This window comes from Dermacentor andersoni, chromosome 7 (assembly GCF_023375885.2).
Source record: "Dermacentor andersoni chromosome 7, qqDerAnde1_hic_scaffold, whole genome shotgun sequence".
Taxonomy (NCBI): Eukaryota; Metazoa; Arthropoda; class Arachnida; order Ixodida; family Ixodidae; genus Dermacentor; species Dermacentor andersoni.
The window spans coordinates 106,299,195-106,316,028 of record NC_092820.1 but is presented as its reverse complement, the minus strand read 5'-3'; the positions used below and the strand labels follow the sequence as shown (position 1 = coordinate 106,316,028).

The window sequence follows — 16,834 nt, the reverse complement described above, 5'->3', positions numbered from 1 at the left end:
TGCCCTCACAGAAGAGAATGTTTACGGACTTGTGCCACTTGTAACAGAAGAGTGCCTCTATCATGTCCAAAAGAGGATAGGAAGCGGACTACGAAATATTGTGAAAAACAGCGATAAGCCACTGAGTGGGAAGCTGACAAAACCCCTCATTGAGAAGCTTACAAACTATTATGGTTGGGCCCTGAGGAACAACTCTAGTGACGTGGCAGCAATGCAGCGTGCAGTGATGGCAACATATCACCACGTCACATCAGCCGACCAGGACCCTCGCCATAAGCTTTGCCCGGAGGGAGCTGAATCGTGGTGCCATCATAAAGCTGCAGAGGCAAAGGGTGAGCCACAAACCAAGCACAACCTTCCGGACTACGTTGCTACAGCTGCGCTGCCAGTTTACCAGTGGCATTCACAGGAGTCTCTTCTCCAGCGCTGCATGGGAGCGAAGACTCGGAATGCGTCGGAGTCATTCCACTCTATCCTCTGGTTCTTGATGCCAAAAGAACAGCACTGCATGAAGCGGTGCTGCGTTACAATGCTGGCTGCTTGAAAGCAACTGAAGTAATATCAGTCTCTGTTGGACTCCAGCCAGGACACCTAGACACACAGCGAGCGCTTGAAAAAGATGCACTACGCCTGAAAAAAAAAGAACACTAGACGACACCAACAATAGGTGGAAGTAAGGCAGAACAAATAGAGTGCTCAGGGACACGTCAAGCTATTCCGCAGAAGCTTTCTAATAAAAATACATGTGTTCATCTTTCAAGGCCTGTTTTCTCACAATGAATTTTTTCATAGTGATGCTGAGGAAAGCGATATCTCAGGAACTGCTCTTCAGATCTGTGTGCCGTTTCTTTTTTATTCTGTTCCTGAATGACTTCGCCAGGGTGTAACAAGCTTCTTCTTTTGAAAGCTGGCGCAGTTAATTTGTTATAAGCAATTACTTTTTGGTGAATGTGGTCATTACTTAGTACATCAGATTCAAAGTTGTGTTAAAATTTTTTGGAAGGGAAATGTTAAAAAAAGGGCTTTTTAGCCCCCTGGGATTTCTATCAAGGGATCATTACAGTGAATTTCAGCTTCATACGATGTCCTGGGATTTCTGCAGACTCTTCCTCAGACATACACATGAACCACTTCGTTAGACCTCAATAATTCTGGAATTAATGAACACATCTTCATGAAACTTTGCAGTTCCTCATAGTGGTGTGAATGTACCTTGAATGTTTCATCCGGATATCTTAAAAAATAAAGTTCGCTGTCCGGTGTAGCCTCCCCCTTTCTTGCACGCGCGGCACGTCGCGTCACTGGTACCACGATCGAAGAACTCCCAGATAGCACTCCGGAACAACCGCTGTGCCAATTCATCCATGGTTTGGCTACTTCGGGCCATGCAAGCAATCGAGCAGAGAGAACAACTATAGCGTGACTGAAGTTGATAATTTGAAGTGAGGTAAACATCTGCAGCGCACATTTGCAAGCGCAAGCCTTTAAAAAAAAAAGCTCTAGAAAGCGCATTTAGATTACCGAGTCTGTATAAACAAGATAAACATAATTGTATAAACATAATTGCGGTATAGTTGCTGAATTTCAACATTGTCTAAAAGCAGGAACACTTGTGAAGTTGGATTTGGGTGCACATCAAGGAACCCTGGATGTTCGGAGCTGATATGGAGCCGTCTGCAAAGTTGAGGTGTAGCTTTAGTATGTAAAGCAGATCAGTTAACGTTATTATATAAAAACAGGAGCTATAGCATTCGGCCATGTTGCAAGTAATTGGAATTGTATGGTTTGCAATCGTGTGTTTTTTGTGACACAGTAAGTTTGCCACATTTTCTTAAACCTGAAATTCGTGTGATTTCCTGCAAAAGGGCAGGAATGTCATTGCACGTCAGTTAACTAGTAAAATTTGTTTCCCTTGAGATGGTGCCTCATATGGTTATTAAGGGCAGAAAGAAGTTGTTCATACAAATTAAACCGTTGAACTAGCCCTGTACGTAACTTCAGGATCATACAGAAGCAGTTAGAGAGTTTTTTCTTGAGTGACGGAAGCAGCGTCTGACGTGGAGGCCTCACGCTATTGCAGGGTGAATGGGTGTCCATGGCAGTAATGAGCGATGGGTCATACGGCTCGCCACCTGAGGTGGTCTTCAGCTACCCGGTCCAGATCGATGCCCAGAAGCGCTGGCGCATTGTTAGCGGACTGCCCACGTCGGACTTTGCCCGGCAGAAGATCGAGGCCACGGGCAAGGAGCTTGTCGAGGAGCGCAACGATGCCCTGGCAGTCTGCAAGGATTGACGGGGCGCCCCGTCTGCAGCCAAGCTCTGACAACCCTCTCCCCACCCTCTCTTCTCTTCCACAGCCTTGGATCTCGCCAGTTGACGCCCACACCGCTCTCTCAAGCATAATAGAGTCGTTCCTCCTGGGTTCTTTTGCAGCTGCTTGCTGTCAGCACGACAGCAAATGCATCTTTAAGAAAGGAAGATTGAAAAGTTCTCAATTGGCTCCGTTACAAGTGGGTGACTGCGTAGTATAGTGTTAATAAAAGCACAAGAAAGACTCGATGCAGGGCACCAGTCATGTGGGAAGCAAGTGCGCTCTAATTATCATGACAACTGTGTCAGAAATCCATGGCTTTCTTTAAGCCACCAGATGGTGATGGACATTCACTGAGCTACAATGCATCTACCTGAAGTATTTCTTGCGCTCAGGTCGCATGGTACAGTGCAGTGGCTATGCACTTGTTTATCGTAGCACCCCATAAAAAGTCATTCTGACACAGACTTCTTCAGGGTAAACTGGAAAAGCTGGAAGTGCCGAACACAAATAGAGGTGGCCAAAATTTGCACCGGGGATCGTAGGGCATTAGTATTGAACATGTTGATAATGGCAAACCTTCACATTGTCCGAACGAGGCAATTGGCGAGATCTCCGGGGTTGGCCCCCTTCCGTTTTCCCCTTCTTCTTCTAGCCCCTGTTTGTAACGTAGCAATGGTGTGACTTCATTTCTAGCAAGTACCTGACACGTTCAAGTGAGCCAAGGTCTCACGGGCCGCTCCCGCCTCCACCATATGGGCAGCCATGTCACTTGCAAGGTTTGCGCTGCAAGTGCAACTTCGAATCTGAAACATTGAAGCTCAAGACGTGCCTACCCCGTTGGTTTGCACATTGCTTTGTGTTTGCTGAAAATTTCCTCTAAGGACCTTTCACTGAATGTACGGCGAAAGGTATAGTGGTAAACGACACCCTTCCTTTCCTGTGAAACAGTAGTGCACATGGATTGCTGTAGGTGCAGTCTTATAGGACATAAGATAGCAGGCTTAGCACCCTGTGTTACCAACAAGGCGCTTTCGCATTGAAGATGGTTCTCTCAAACATCATATTTGCACAAATGTGTCGCTGTGTTGCTACAGATAAAACTTCTCTTTTGGCCGATCTAGGGCTTTTTCCCAAGAACTCTCACAATTCTTTATTTAAAATTGGTATAAATGCCTTTTTTCTATGCACGATTCTTTATACTGATGGCTGTAGACGGAGCTAAGAAAGAAATTGAAGGCAACTCAGGCTGCCCAGTACAGTAATAATAAAATACTAACTGCGGGCTGCGGTAAATTATGCCTCACTAACATCAGGTGCTTTGTTTGCAGTGACAGTCGTTTATCTCTAGACTACATGTATGCTTAGAATGGAAAGTTCACGAGTGAATGTGCATTGCTCCACATACGAGTGCAGTAGCAATGGCTTGCATGGGCTGCACATGTATAGGCAACAAATTTTGTTTTCAGTATTGTTTGGTGCATGAACTGATGCAAAACATGCTGGTCCTGTGTCATGAAAGGTTATGGGAGTTTCTTTTCGCTACAAAAAAAAACTGGCTCTCTGAATATTGTTGCAACATCCAGCAATCAAAAATGTGGTTTCTACAACAAAGTGCTTTTGCAAGCTGAACATTATCAGTGCATTCTCTGGCATACAGTACAGTGTTAAAAAATTTTGAATGGGTTGTCTGAAGGTGCATTCACGTGGGTGTCACTTTTGTCATGTTTAATGAAATGCTGTGTAGAAAAACTGGTTTCTTTAATAAAGCTTTGCTTGGGGGTGTCTGGAATATTACTGACAGGAATTGTCTTCAATCCAAACATGATCTGTTCGGATGAAGTGTGTGACATCTCCACAGGTGAAAGGACATTGAAGAGAAAAGAATTTACACTGTATTAATAAATGACCTCCTGCAATACTAGTGAAGCAACTTTTACCCACAGAAGGTGCTTCATAAGCCAGAAAGAATGCAACATCAATCTAGAGGTGGCAGCAACAGCTTGAAGGTCCTGCACTAACTTGCCATGTTGTCATTAAGTGTGGTGCTGTTTGCTAGGGCTTGGTTTGTTGTGTGCGAAGACTGTGTACATTGTACCCTAGACTTTCATTAGTTCGATCTTTCTGTTCCTTCGAACCGGGCCCAAGGTCCCGGCCTGTGTCCATGCGTTTCTATCGTCCCGAAATTTCATTATTTTTTATCCTAAAATTGGCCTGCGTGTGCCAGATCTCTATAGTGACCTCTTTAGTGGCAATGTCTATCCCAGCGGAGCTTGGATAACAGCGAGTGCGTTAAACACAGCATACATGTCATTTGCAAGTGAGAAATGCCCATTTTCGGCCTGCCCTTGGAATATTTCCATGCAATAACAGTAGCTCACAATGTCTAATTACGTTAATTACCTGATTCTAACGGGGTTTTTTTTTTCATTAAAATTGGCTGGAAAATTTTTTGCGCAGTACCATTTTCGCGGTGTTAGTATACTTCACTGCGTAACGTGCATGTATTGCAGCGAAAGTGCCTTTAGGAAACAGGCTGCCATTTGCAATATGTTACCATCACCACCAGCCTATCTTTGTGTCCACTGCAGGACGAAGGTTGCTCCAAGCTATCTCCAATTACCCCTGTTTTACACTAGCCGATTCCAACTTGCACCTGCAAATTTCCGAATTTTCTCACACCACGTAATTTTCTGCCGTCCTCAACTGTGCTTTCTTTCCGTTGTCACCCATTCTGTGACTTTTATGGTCGGCCAGTTATCTACATCACGCATTACATGGCCTTCCCAGCTCCATTTTCTAAATGCATAAGCATTTCTATGCCTACCCAACGAGAAATTTTTCCGTCCGTCACGTAAGACGAATGCAATGGTTCATACCCCCGTAATCAAGTGAAAAATGCAATAAGGCAGAGGCTACAAGCGCTCAGCAAAGTGAAGCGAACAGCATACATTCATTAAAATCACCCATACAACACACAGAACAGCATACGTTTCAATAAAGAACAAGCTCGAAACGAGCATCCCAACCATCGATAAAGTATTGTATACCCCCCTCAGCTATTGTGGTTTTGCGAAAGCTTCGCTGGACATCCTAGTGATAGAGACAGATAAGAGTTGATCATGTTTGATAAGGTTGATAACAAATAAGTTTGATAACAACCGATTAGAATTGATAAGTGTTTATGCTGGTCGAATCAAGTTTCATATTGATAATGACAGTAGACTGCGTGGAGGTGAGCAAGCGGCACAATGCTTATGCATACTCGGAACTACTACCAAAGGAGTTTATGTGTGAATTTTTTTTCTCTTAGTGTCAATTACAATAGCGGCTATCACAGTTTGCTCTCTGATCCACACTGCTCTCTTCCAGACTTTTAACGTTACACTTTTTACAGCGTGGGCTCGTTCCAATAGCTGTTTCGGTTGGTGATGGTGTCCGCCACCAGTGGCTGTCGCAGCTATCTCCTAAAGCCCCTCCATCCACGCACCCCCACCGCTTTCCTGGTCGGCGGAAACGTGTATGGAGGGGCTTTACTATCTCCTAGCGCGCGAGAAGTCTCACAATGTCACAGGGGCGTCGCGTGCTCACTTTGCATTACAGTTACATATTGTGTTGCGTATAAAGCCATAGTTGTCCAAGTGATTCGCGTTTTAATGTTTCGTGCATGCACACGCTTTCACATTGGGACGATGCATCGTTTGAAAGGGAGGGAAATGCCACGTCTGTAGTGCAGTAATAACAATGATGAAACGAAGACATATCGTCTTGTAGAAGAAACACAGCAAACAAGAAGTGGCTAGCGTGCCGTATTAAATAGTCCGTTCTTGTAACTGTTGCAGCGGACTGAGTGGTTTGGACCCTCAAGTCTGCACTTGCATCATATTGTGACACGCATCAAGGGAAGTGATGTGCCCTGCGTAGTCTCGCTATCTGTGTTACCTCTTCGCAACATGTTATGGTGCCTCCCCACAAGGTACCAACCGCTGCTGAAGAAACGACTCGTTGAGCTACGCGAGCGGTTGCAACCAGACAATGTCGGGCTCAGCAGACCACTGCGCACAACCACAGGTCGCTGTCGATGCCAGGCAGACGCATTTAGCTCATGCTCGAGAAAACGACGCAAAAAGACTGCGGCGCAGAGCCTCTAGTGCATGCTGCAGAGAGTGAGGCCTGACAATAGTTCGTGTTGAGAGCCTCAAGTGCGCGCTGTCAAAAATCAGGCATGACAGCTACTACGCGAGCAACCTGACGTGTGGTCAGCCAAAAATGTGGCCCGGCAACTTCTGCAAGACCCTCACGAGTCGAGCGGCTGGTTGGCGTTTACATCAACAACGCTAAAGATGAATTCACATTTTACCATGCCACCGCAAACCCAGATCGAGCAGTGCGTGACCAATTCCATAGACTCTAACAACATCGCCTTGACACAATCATGCAACGTTGCTTTGCAGTGCTCGATTAGCCCCACCGATTTGCCACCTGCTCTCTCAGCGCACATTCTCTGGCTGCACACAGGCTTGACGTCACTCACGACTACATCTTAAAGAAAAATAGAATCCTGGAATGTAAAACGTATGGCATAACTCATTAGAGCAAGCAGGCTAGTTAACTATTTGTCACTGCCCCATTTCAAAGGAGATGTGCATAAATCAGCATTATCAGCGTCGTCATTTGCATTGCATCATGCCACATTGTCACTCAATATGAGATGCGTGCAGTGTAGCATAGACATGTAGCAGTTGCATGTAGCTGGACCTGGTCAACTCCAGCAAGCTAGGTGACATTTTGTCGCCGCCTCATTTAAACGAGGGCGCAAATAAATGATCATCATCTTATCGTACCATGAGTCAAGGGAGATGACGTGTGCGCCGCGTATAGCCTTGATATCTACTCTTCAGTACACGTTCAGTACAACCTCCCTTGTCACTATCAGAGCCTTTATAAAATCTTTTCTAAAAAGATGAGTGCAAGCCTCCTGCTGCCGCCCAATATTTGTAGCTATGCTTGCTATGTGATCATCAGTGAAGTCAGTAGCTAGTCCTGAGTCACACCTGCAATGTGGAAAAGGTTTATTATGGAGCCGCAAACATTACTGCATACCTGGGGTAAACTTGATATCTTCAATATGTTTTTGAAGTGTCCGTTCAGCAGGGAGCGGCCAGCCATTACCTCTCAGGTATTCATATCCTCTTCCCCCACAGGCAAGTCTGACCTTCAGAGACTCCTGAATTGTCTTCAGAGTCCATGATGACCCTCTCATTGTTCCCTTTTGCAGGACACGGAGCTGATCTTCTGCAAGCAGTCCATTAAATGATTTTCTCAGGGCGTCACACTCCATTTCCACCCTCGCACGCTTTTTTCTTTCCAAGTTAAGTTGGCGCTTCAGTGTGTCAACTTCATTGAACATCTTGGGAGGTGCATCCTCTTGAACATTGGAGGTTTTTGGCACTTCTGTTGCCACATCAGCAGATTCAGTATGATCCTGTGGCTATATTGAAGAGTCCAGACCATCTGCTGTGCTGTCAGCAGCTGCAAAAGTTTTCATAGCGATTTTTTCGTTTCAAACACCTTTTGTGCCCACATATGCAACCACATTAATTGTAAGTGCTACACTTAAAAGAGCAGTGCCAATGAAATAGTTGAGGTTTCTCTGTTTGGTCACAGTATCAGGCCCCGATTCAAATCATAAAAAAGTTACAAGATCGATGCCAGTATACATTCAGGTACGAAATCGTCCATATTGCATTATATGTGGCTGCATGATAACCGCCAACAAAGCACTGCTGCAGTGTATGTATGAAAAAAAGTTTCATTTGAGGAAAAATTACCTATTAGCACGTTTTCCCCTTCAGGTTCAGCCTCTTCAGCCAAGTTGTTTGCTGGTGAACTAGGAAGACGGGCGAATGGTGGCTTTCTGATTTTTTTTGGCACACGGTGTGCAAAAATGCTTGGCACAGCTTTGTACTTTAGCCTCTTCTTCCCATCCACTCTAGGCTTCTCAAAGTCTTCAGCACAAAAGTGGTCCTGCAAATGTTTGTTGTATGGTTAGAAGTGTGATGCTGGTCACAGTAACGCTGGCTGCCCAAGGCGGCTGCCAGGGCTTTATTGAATGAAGCTGTTAGAGACATGTGAAATAAGAAAAAAAAAAAGCATGGAAGATAGCTGTAATAATAAGTTGAAAGACCCAACTAAAGAGATGAAGAATACGTTATAAAGTTATCAAGGTTTAGAAGTTTACGCAGTGAGAATTAAAATAGCTCAATTGGGATGTAAACGCGCACGTGGCCGCAAACACGCAGCTTCAAGGATTGCTAACATTCAACCCATTTCTATTTTTCTACCAGTGCCAACACAACTGCACAGAAAGCGGCCGTTATGTGGACGCACGACATGCACTGACCATGTTTTTATTGGCTGCGTTATGTGGACGCACGACATGCACTGACCATGTTTTTATTGACTGCGATCGTCACAATCTGCGAAAAACAAGTGTCATTAAGTGCCATATGGGTCGAGTGACTCGAAGCGAGAGCGTGCTCACGTGCGCGGGGAAATCATGCGAGTACCTGGTGCACGTGAGGACGCGGAATTCTTGCGCGACAAGTGTGCCTTCGCGTGCCACGAGCACGGAATAACCACGTGTGTTGAGCAACAAAAGCGTACACGTGTACCCGCGTCAAGCGTGCAAGGCGCGAACGATCCCTGCAATGAACTCCTATATTCGTAGCATCGCTAACACCGCGTGCACTTCGCTTAAATATCTTCTAAAACACCGCCGAAAAGCACAAGCAAGGTGCACTTACCTCGCACACGCGGGTGTTTTTTGTAGGCTTGAAGTTATCCCGGCCGATTCTATGTAGCCACGCAGAACGACGCTCTCGGTCATTTTTTCCGGTCGGTATCGAGAAAAAAGTCTTTCCAGACTCGGTTCGGTTGCTGCATCCGAAGGCGCAGCAACCAGGCATGATTTCTTTAGTCAAACGCGAGCGCTACAATCTGAACACAAAAAAACAAACGTAGGGAACCTGCGCTGCCTGCGCTTTAACTCAGCCGGCCCGCCCGGCGCTTGGAAGGTATATGGCACCCCGGAGGTCACATGGTACGGTTGGGCCAATGAACGCGTCGGCGGCGCGGGGAAAACAAATGCGGTACTCTGAAATTTTTTTTCTAGTTGACTCTAGTCAGAGGCGTCCCGCATCGGACGCTGAACCTAGGAATCGCGCTGTGAGCGGAAAGAGGAGCCACTTCGCCAAAACGCGAGGGTGAGAGTGAGGAGTGAAGTTGGAAGGAGAGAGAGCGAGAAAATTTATTAAACGCAAGGGTAGTGGGGCATCCTCGCACCGGTCCCCGCACGGCTCGAAGGGGAGAAGCGGGCGAGTGGCGCGCCACGTGTCGGGGCAGCGCCGCACATTGCGAGGAGGGGGTCTTCTGTGTTTGCCGCAAGATGGCTCTGCGTGTGCGCAAAGCGCAGAAGAAATGTAGTGGAAACGTACTTCGCTACTCGTGTAACTGCGACTTCTGTAAGTTACACGCTCATAAATACCGATATACACCGCAGTATAACTTTCTACGGCACGTTTCTAAGGAAAAGATGTTTTGAAACGCGTTAAAAAAATGCTAGTTGCGTCAGGGGTTAAAACCTTTTTTTTTAAGCTGCACACAGGAACCTTACCTGTTAAAACATGGTTAGAAGAAAAGGGTTTATTTGTTCCGTGGGGTACTCATTGTTTGTTATGCAAAAAACCAGAGACAATTGAGCATGTGTTTTTAGATTGCTGGGGTGGAGTGTTCTTCTGGGACATCTTACAGAGAACCTTGAAAAAGGAATTGCCATTAAGTCCGCACGGAATCCGTTATCTCACGGTCGAAAACGACGATGGTGTGCCTTTCGATCTGGTTATGCTCCTGGGCCTGCACAGTATATGGCGAACTCGGACGGCTGTACACAATGCGGATATTGACGCTAGACCGGTTCGCGAATATTTTTGCGAATCGGTGTCCCATTTTGTCGAAGTGCAGAAGGTGCAGTCGTATGTACCAGAGTGGGTTCCAAGATTAGAAATGTTGTTGCAGATGCCGAAATACTGATGGCTTGTAGTCAGCAAACAGCTGACGGTTCTCGGCACTATTATCTTGTTAATCTGTTCTTCTGATCTCGTAAACTCTGTGAAAAGCGAGGCAATAAAGAAAAAAAAAAAAAAAAAGACTCGTGGCTGAGTGGTAGCGTCTCCGTCTCACACTCCGGAGACCCTGGTTCGGTTCCCACCCAGCCCATCTTGCAAGTTGTTTTTTATTCATGAAGTGCCTCCCGGGATTTATCGCTCACGGCCAACGCCACCGATGCCGACGACACCGGCTTTTCTGCGACACGAGCTCCTTAACGCTGTCTGTTAATATTTCAAGCGGAACGCCGTTTTCCCTTCTCGCGGCCGCCGCGCTCCAAGCTGGAGGATGACATACACAAGCTAGTGCGCCTACGTACATGTGTTTGTGCTGTGACGTCGCTCGTGGTGACGTATGACTTCGAGAATAATTCGAGGCAACATCTGTTATTGGTGTAACATGTTGCTTGAATAGAATTAAAGCTTAGAGAAATAATAAAACACACAAACCGAATGTCTGCCATACTTTTGTTTTACTTTGCAACGCAGCAAGTTAATATGTACTTCCGTTTCGCCAGCTTGTTCTCACATAGTGCAGTCGTGCTCGCAGACCCCGAAACTTTTTAGTTTAGGGGACGCAAGCGGCTTGCGTACGCAAGAACTAGGGGCGACGGTACTGCGCATGCGCAGACCGCTACGTCTATACTTGCGTCCTTGGGGCAGCCGAAAACATCGCTGCCCCTAAGCGGTCACGTTACCTACGTGACCCTCGCGGTGTACGAGAACTTAGGAGTAGCTAGCGGGTAGATAATCTGATAAATCTTTCGCCAAGTGTCGACAGACATCGTTTATATATCTATATATCAGAGAAGTTTACCGTGTCCGGTATTCGGGTAAACGCAGGCGGACGGGGCGTTGGGGCGGTGAGTGAACGGGAGCGTCTGCATGGTGCATCCTCCTGGTGGTGCAAAGCTTAAACAAAACAGCTAATATTGCTGTAACCAAGTCTATTCTACTTAGCTGCTCGTGTAAATTTTCGGCACTGGCGTAATCGTGTTGCTGCCAAAAATTTACACCCGCTGCAGAGTAAAATACACTTGGTTACTGCAATATTAGCTGTTTTTGTCTGAGCTTTGCGCCACCAGGTGGCTGCACTATGCAGGACGCTCCCGTTTACGGCTCCGCCTCAACGCCCCAACCTGCTCTGCCAACGTTTACCCGAATACCGGACGCGCTTAACCTCTCTGTTAACTGCTTTTAATAAGAATAGTTCTATGTGCTTAACTTCATACGCTTGATTTCATGTTTTAAAAAATGATAACGCAGCAAAGATCAGACGTTGATGGCGCTGTGAGCGCATGCGACCTCACTGCGGCTTGCGTTTGGGGCCGCTAACCTATAGCGTGTTTCTGCTTGCGTACGCAAACGCACCGAAGCGCTAGGGGCCCCAACGACTTGCGCCCCCTAAACTAAAACTCTATATTTGTCACTAGAGAGATTTAGTTTAGGGGACGCAAGCAGCTTGCGTACGCAAGAACTAGGGGCCGTGGTAGTGTGCATGCGCAGACCGCTACGTCTACTTGCGTCCTTGGGGCGGCTGAAAACATCGCTGCCCCTAAGCGGTCACGTGACTCTCGCGGTCTACGAGAACTTGGGAGTAGCTAGCGGGTAGATAATCTGATAAATCTTTCGCCAAGTGTCGACGGACGTCGTTTTTATATATATTAGAGAGGTACAGCGTGTCCGGTATTCGGGTAAACGCAGGCGGACGCGGGGCGTTGGAGCTGGGGAGAAAACGAGAGCGTTCTGCATGGTGCATCCACCTGGTGGCGCAAAGCTCAAACGGACAAAAACAGCTAATATTGCCGTAAACAAATCTATTCTACTTCGCTGCTGGTGTAAATTTTCGGCACTGGCGTAATCGTGTTGCTGCCAAAAATTTACACCCGCAGCAAAGTAGAATAGACTTGGTTACAGCAATATTAGCTGTCTTTGTCTGTTTGAGCATTGCGCCACCAGGTGGCTGCACCATGCAGGACGCTCTAAAGCCCCAAGGGGCTTTAGGACGCTCCTGTTTACGGCTCCGCCCCAACGCCCCGTCCGCCTGCGTTTACCCGAATACCGGACACGCTAGACCTATCTATTAGCTGCTTTTAATAAGAATAGTTTTATGTGCTTTATTTCATATGCATTTCATATTTTAAGAAATGATAACGCAGCAAAGATCAGACGTTGATGGCGCTACGAGCGCATCCGACTTCACTGCGGCTTGCGTTTGGGGCCGCTAACCTATAGCGTTTCTGCTTGCGCACGCAAACGCACCCAAGCGCTAGGGGCCCCAAGGCCTTGCGTCCCCTAAACTAAAACTCTCTACTTTCTACCGTATTCCAGCGCGGGATCATACTCTGTGATCCGCTTGTGTCTGCCTCAGTATTGTGTAGCACTGACTTATACCGCTAGTCAGGTGTCCTCGTGCAAAGCGCGCAAAATCGTGCGCTGCGCGGAACGAGACAATCACAACAGCTCGCGCGTTACGCCGTCAGCCGGAATTGCGCCGCGCCGCAAAAAGCGAGCAAAAAAAAAAAAAAATGAAGGCCGGGCCCGTGACGTATGCGTCACGTGATCCTCGAGGTCCCGTATGGGAGGACGCAGGAAAGGAATTTTGCTTGCGGAGGCTACAGAGGGCAAGTGGAGAGAGTCTCTTGCTTGGCAGTGGAGCTTGCCTCCTGAAATGATGGGTTCGCGGCACTGAAATATTTATATCTAGGCTATTAATGAGCCGATTTTAAATTCTTTTGTGGCAAAACGCTCCCTAGATGACACGTAACAACTTCCAGCGTGTAACCAAAGTTTGCTACAGTGCCTGGTGATGGGACCTTTAAATTATTCTGGGACCTCTGTGTTAACCTCCAAGTTTCTTCCCCATACGTTAGCACCGGTAGAATGCAATCATTTTACACTTTTCTTTGCAAAGACAGTGGTAAGCTCTCAGTCAGGATTTGGTAATGCCTTCGGTATGCACTCCAACCCACTATTATTCTTCTGCAAGTTTTCTCATGATCAGCGCCACTTGTGAGTAATCAACCTAGACAAAAATTCTCTTGCACAGATTCCAGGTTCTCGACATGTGTGGTTCCCTCCAATGTACTCGGCATGCACTTCTACAGTCTTGAAAGATATTTCACTTGCTAATAGTTGTGGTAAGTACCAATCTGCTGCAGCTTGGATCTGCCAGCTGTGCTGAGTAATTATACGTCACATAGTTGTAACAGTCAAGTACTTCTCAAGAATCGGGTCCGAACCGCACACATTAAATATAAGCTGAAATATTCAAAAGGACAAGTCAAGACAAGACCCGTTTATTCAGCTCTGGTTAATTCAACCCCCATTGAAGGTCCCGGCCGGCCCCCATAGAGTTCTATGAGCCCAAGCTTACGTTTTTTTCTTGCTTTTTTTTTTTGCTATGTCAACATTGGCTATCGCCAAATAAGTCAAACCTTATTTGTCAGCTTCGCCGCAATACATATGTCTTCTGCGGGAAGCTTACCTATACTATTGCGGCGACGCATATCAAGAATAGAAAGGGGCCACTGTCAAGGGACATACACGTTTCTTAATTATACAGGCGCGCAGGCGCCATCTCCGGTCACAGTACGAGCACCTAGAGGCCTAATAAGCATACTGGCAGCTATTCAGAGCCGTTTCTGACGCTGTGGCGATTTGAGACCTCGTTTCGCCCGCCATGCGTGTCTCGTACGCATAGGAGACCGTTAACGGGGTCTAGAACGCGTTCCTTAATTATACGTGGTCGCACGCGCCGTGCACCGAAAATCGGAGAAAGAACCATCTGTTTTGGGAAACGTAGCGAAAAGGAAGGCGGTAAAATTAAGCTTAGAACGTCGAGGCGAACGTTTAAACACACAGAAAGAGCAAGGATCTTTCTGTAACCCTGAAGGCCTGCCGATAAACCTATTAGGTCTCTCGGTGCTGGGTGCGTGCGCATGTGCAAATTAAGGAACACGTCCCATGTCCCGTAACAGTGACCCCGTTTGCCGCCTAATATACTTCGCCGCATAACACGTCTATACTGTGGCGAAGATAACTTTAAAGACAAAAACTGCCAAGTATTAACGGCAAGTTTCGGTGTTTTACAGCGTACCTGCATACCTCAATCCCCTAACACGTTTGTTGCGTCCGTGGGTTGAAATGTGGGCCGATCCCGGAGGTAGTGCAATACCGCGATGACCCTCAGCGAAGGCGAAGTAGCCTTCTAGCACTCCGCCCGTAATAATAACAAATAATAATGAATGAAATGAGCAAGATGCATTGTTTCAAGTCGATGGATATACTAGAATCGTTTGTGACCTAAACATGGATTCACGGGTGGACGAATTTCCATATGTGCAAAGGATAAAGTTTATGTACGGCGTGTACCGTATTTACTGTATGTAAGTCTAGGTATATCCATACATCCTTTCATCCCAACACGACAATGCCGCCAACTGTGGGAAATGTCTGCCCCGCACAAACGAAAGACGGAATTGTGATATCCACCGTGCATATATCTCCAGGCACACCCAAGTGTGATATCCAGAAGCTCATGACCACGCACTTTGCATGTGTTAGTCGTGATGACACTACCCCTGTGATCCTCGTTGGAGACTTCAATGTGGACATTTCTGCACCAGACAAAAAAAATAGTTCACTTAATTTGTGCTAGAAGAGTTCGGTTTGAAGTGCCACACCAGTCCAAGTCACTCAACTACTGAAAAACGGCTGTGTATACATTTAACTTAGGCCAAGATTCTGTCTCAGGTTTTAGCCGACCAATAAACTTATATCACAGTAATCACAAAGCCACCATTACCAAATGTTGAAAATAAATACATGTGTCCTTGTCTAACCATGTGTGATGTGCTACAGCTTCGCTGGTCGTCCGCTTTCACACAGTGAAATGGCTCCTTAATTTTTCTCCCTTTTCTTTTTTCGATTCGCCGGATAATTCGAACAGTTTTGTTGGTTCCGCCAAAACCGAATTAAGGGAAGGCGACCGTATACGATTACTTTAATTTGTTAATGCAAAGAAAAACAAGCCAGTATCTGTTCCTTCGTATATATACTGAACCAAGAAAGTAAAGAAAAAGAAAATCATAAATAAACAAATTTTTGTGCGCTGACTGGCATAAAATAATTCTCAACGCAATATTTCAATGAGGCACGCAGCTTTAATTAAATCAACATCCCTCAACTTTTTTATGTTGCTGAGCATCATTCTAGAAGTTTTCATCAGATTAATTTTTCGCTTGAGTAAATTACACGATTCAGCCTCGTAATATGTGATGCAGATAGCTTCATTTTTGGAGTTACATGTCAGAAAATTAGTGCAAGAAGAGAGTGCAGCGTTATGCATTGCATAACACGAAGGCACTTCTAAAAACACAGCTGATTTAGGATCATTCATATGTTAGCAGCTACCTTTCACTGAAGCAGGTTGAGATCATGTCTGGGCATTGCATTGAATACCTGCTCTAAAATGTGAAAATTGCTCCTTGTTGGCATTAATGAAAAAAGTGAATAAGAAATATACGTTGTCGAACATCTTATTTCAACTGAATATTGCAAAAGTTGTGATGAAAATACTGAAACGGGAGAGTTTAATAGACGAATAAACAGGAACTGCAGCAGGAATGTAATGCCTCAATTGTCATGACTCCATAATTGTCATTACATCGTTGATCATGCCATGGTTGTCACACCGTCATCGTCATACTATTGTTGGCATTCGACAAACCTATTACACAGATCGGCATTCCCTGTAAGCTTCTAGAACAGGGGCCCTATAAAGTAAAACTATTGCAATATGTTTTTATTGCCACCTCCTGACGTCAAATTCGCGTAACCGCCGACGCAAGCATCGGGCGATCACCCGCAGGGTTGTCTGAATCGACCAATCAAACGCTCTCCTCGTATATAGGAAGTCACTTTTGTTTGCTTTAAAAACGAATAACATTGCCTACACCGTGCGGCTTGTCTTATCTAATTGGCTGCCAAGAAGCGAGGAGCACGCTCAAGTGGAGAGGGATTCGATGGGGCCGAGCCAATGCACTGAAAATCGATAATCGAATAAAGAGGGTAGTGCCGGCGTCTGCGATTGGTCCGCTTTCCCTTAACTTGCGGTGGCTGATCGAAATTCGCGGCGGTATGCAACGGAAGGCTAATAATGCCGCTATAACGGAACCTCAGCTAAGAGTTGGCAGAGCGAAGTCGTAAACTTGCCGAAAGTGCTCTAAAACGCTACATGGCCACGTAAAAGGTTTTATTGTACGCACATAAACCCATGCTCTCCGGCAGGTGCGAGTAGCCAGTGCATGAGCGATCGACGGTAGCCATCTTTTATTCCCTTCGGAACGGGGCAGCC

At 46.2% G+C, this 16,834-nt stretch overlaps 1 protein-coding gene and 1 long non-coding RNA gene across 3 annotated transcripts in view; one reads left to right on the top strand and one right to left on the bottom strand.

Moving 5' to 3' along the window:
• LOC126533987 (malate dehydrogenase, cytoplasmic-like) overlaps window positions 1-4,103 on the top strand; it is a 29,434-nt gene extending 25,331 nt beyond the window's left edge. For both annotated transcript variants that reach the window (XM_050181207.2, XM_055072552.1), the window contains exon 8: window positions 2,081-4,103. In XM_050181207.2, coding sequence (XP_050037164.1) covers window positions 2,081-2,293 — 213 coding nt within the window. In that variant the 3' untranslated portion in view covers window positions 2,294-4,103. The remainder of the gene's footprint in view (window positions 1-2,080) is intronic.
• A 3,263-nt stretch (window positions 4,104-7,366) lies between these two features.
• Window positions 7,367-9,470, bottom strand: LOC129385424 (uncharacterized). Its single transcript, XR_011895498.1, has 3 exons — window positions 9,118-9,470; window positions 8,143-8,338; window positions 7,367-7,843 (listed from the first exon to the last, which is right to left on the bottom strand). It is a non-coding gene; the product is annotated as an uncharacterized lncRNA (long non-coding RNA).
• Between the last annotated feature and the right edge of the window lie 7,364 nt (window positions 9,471-16,834).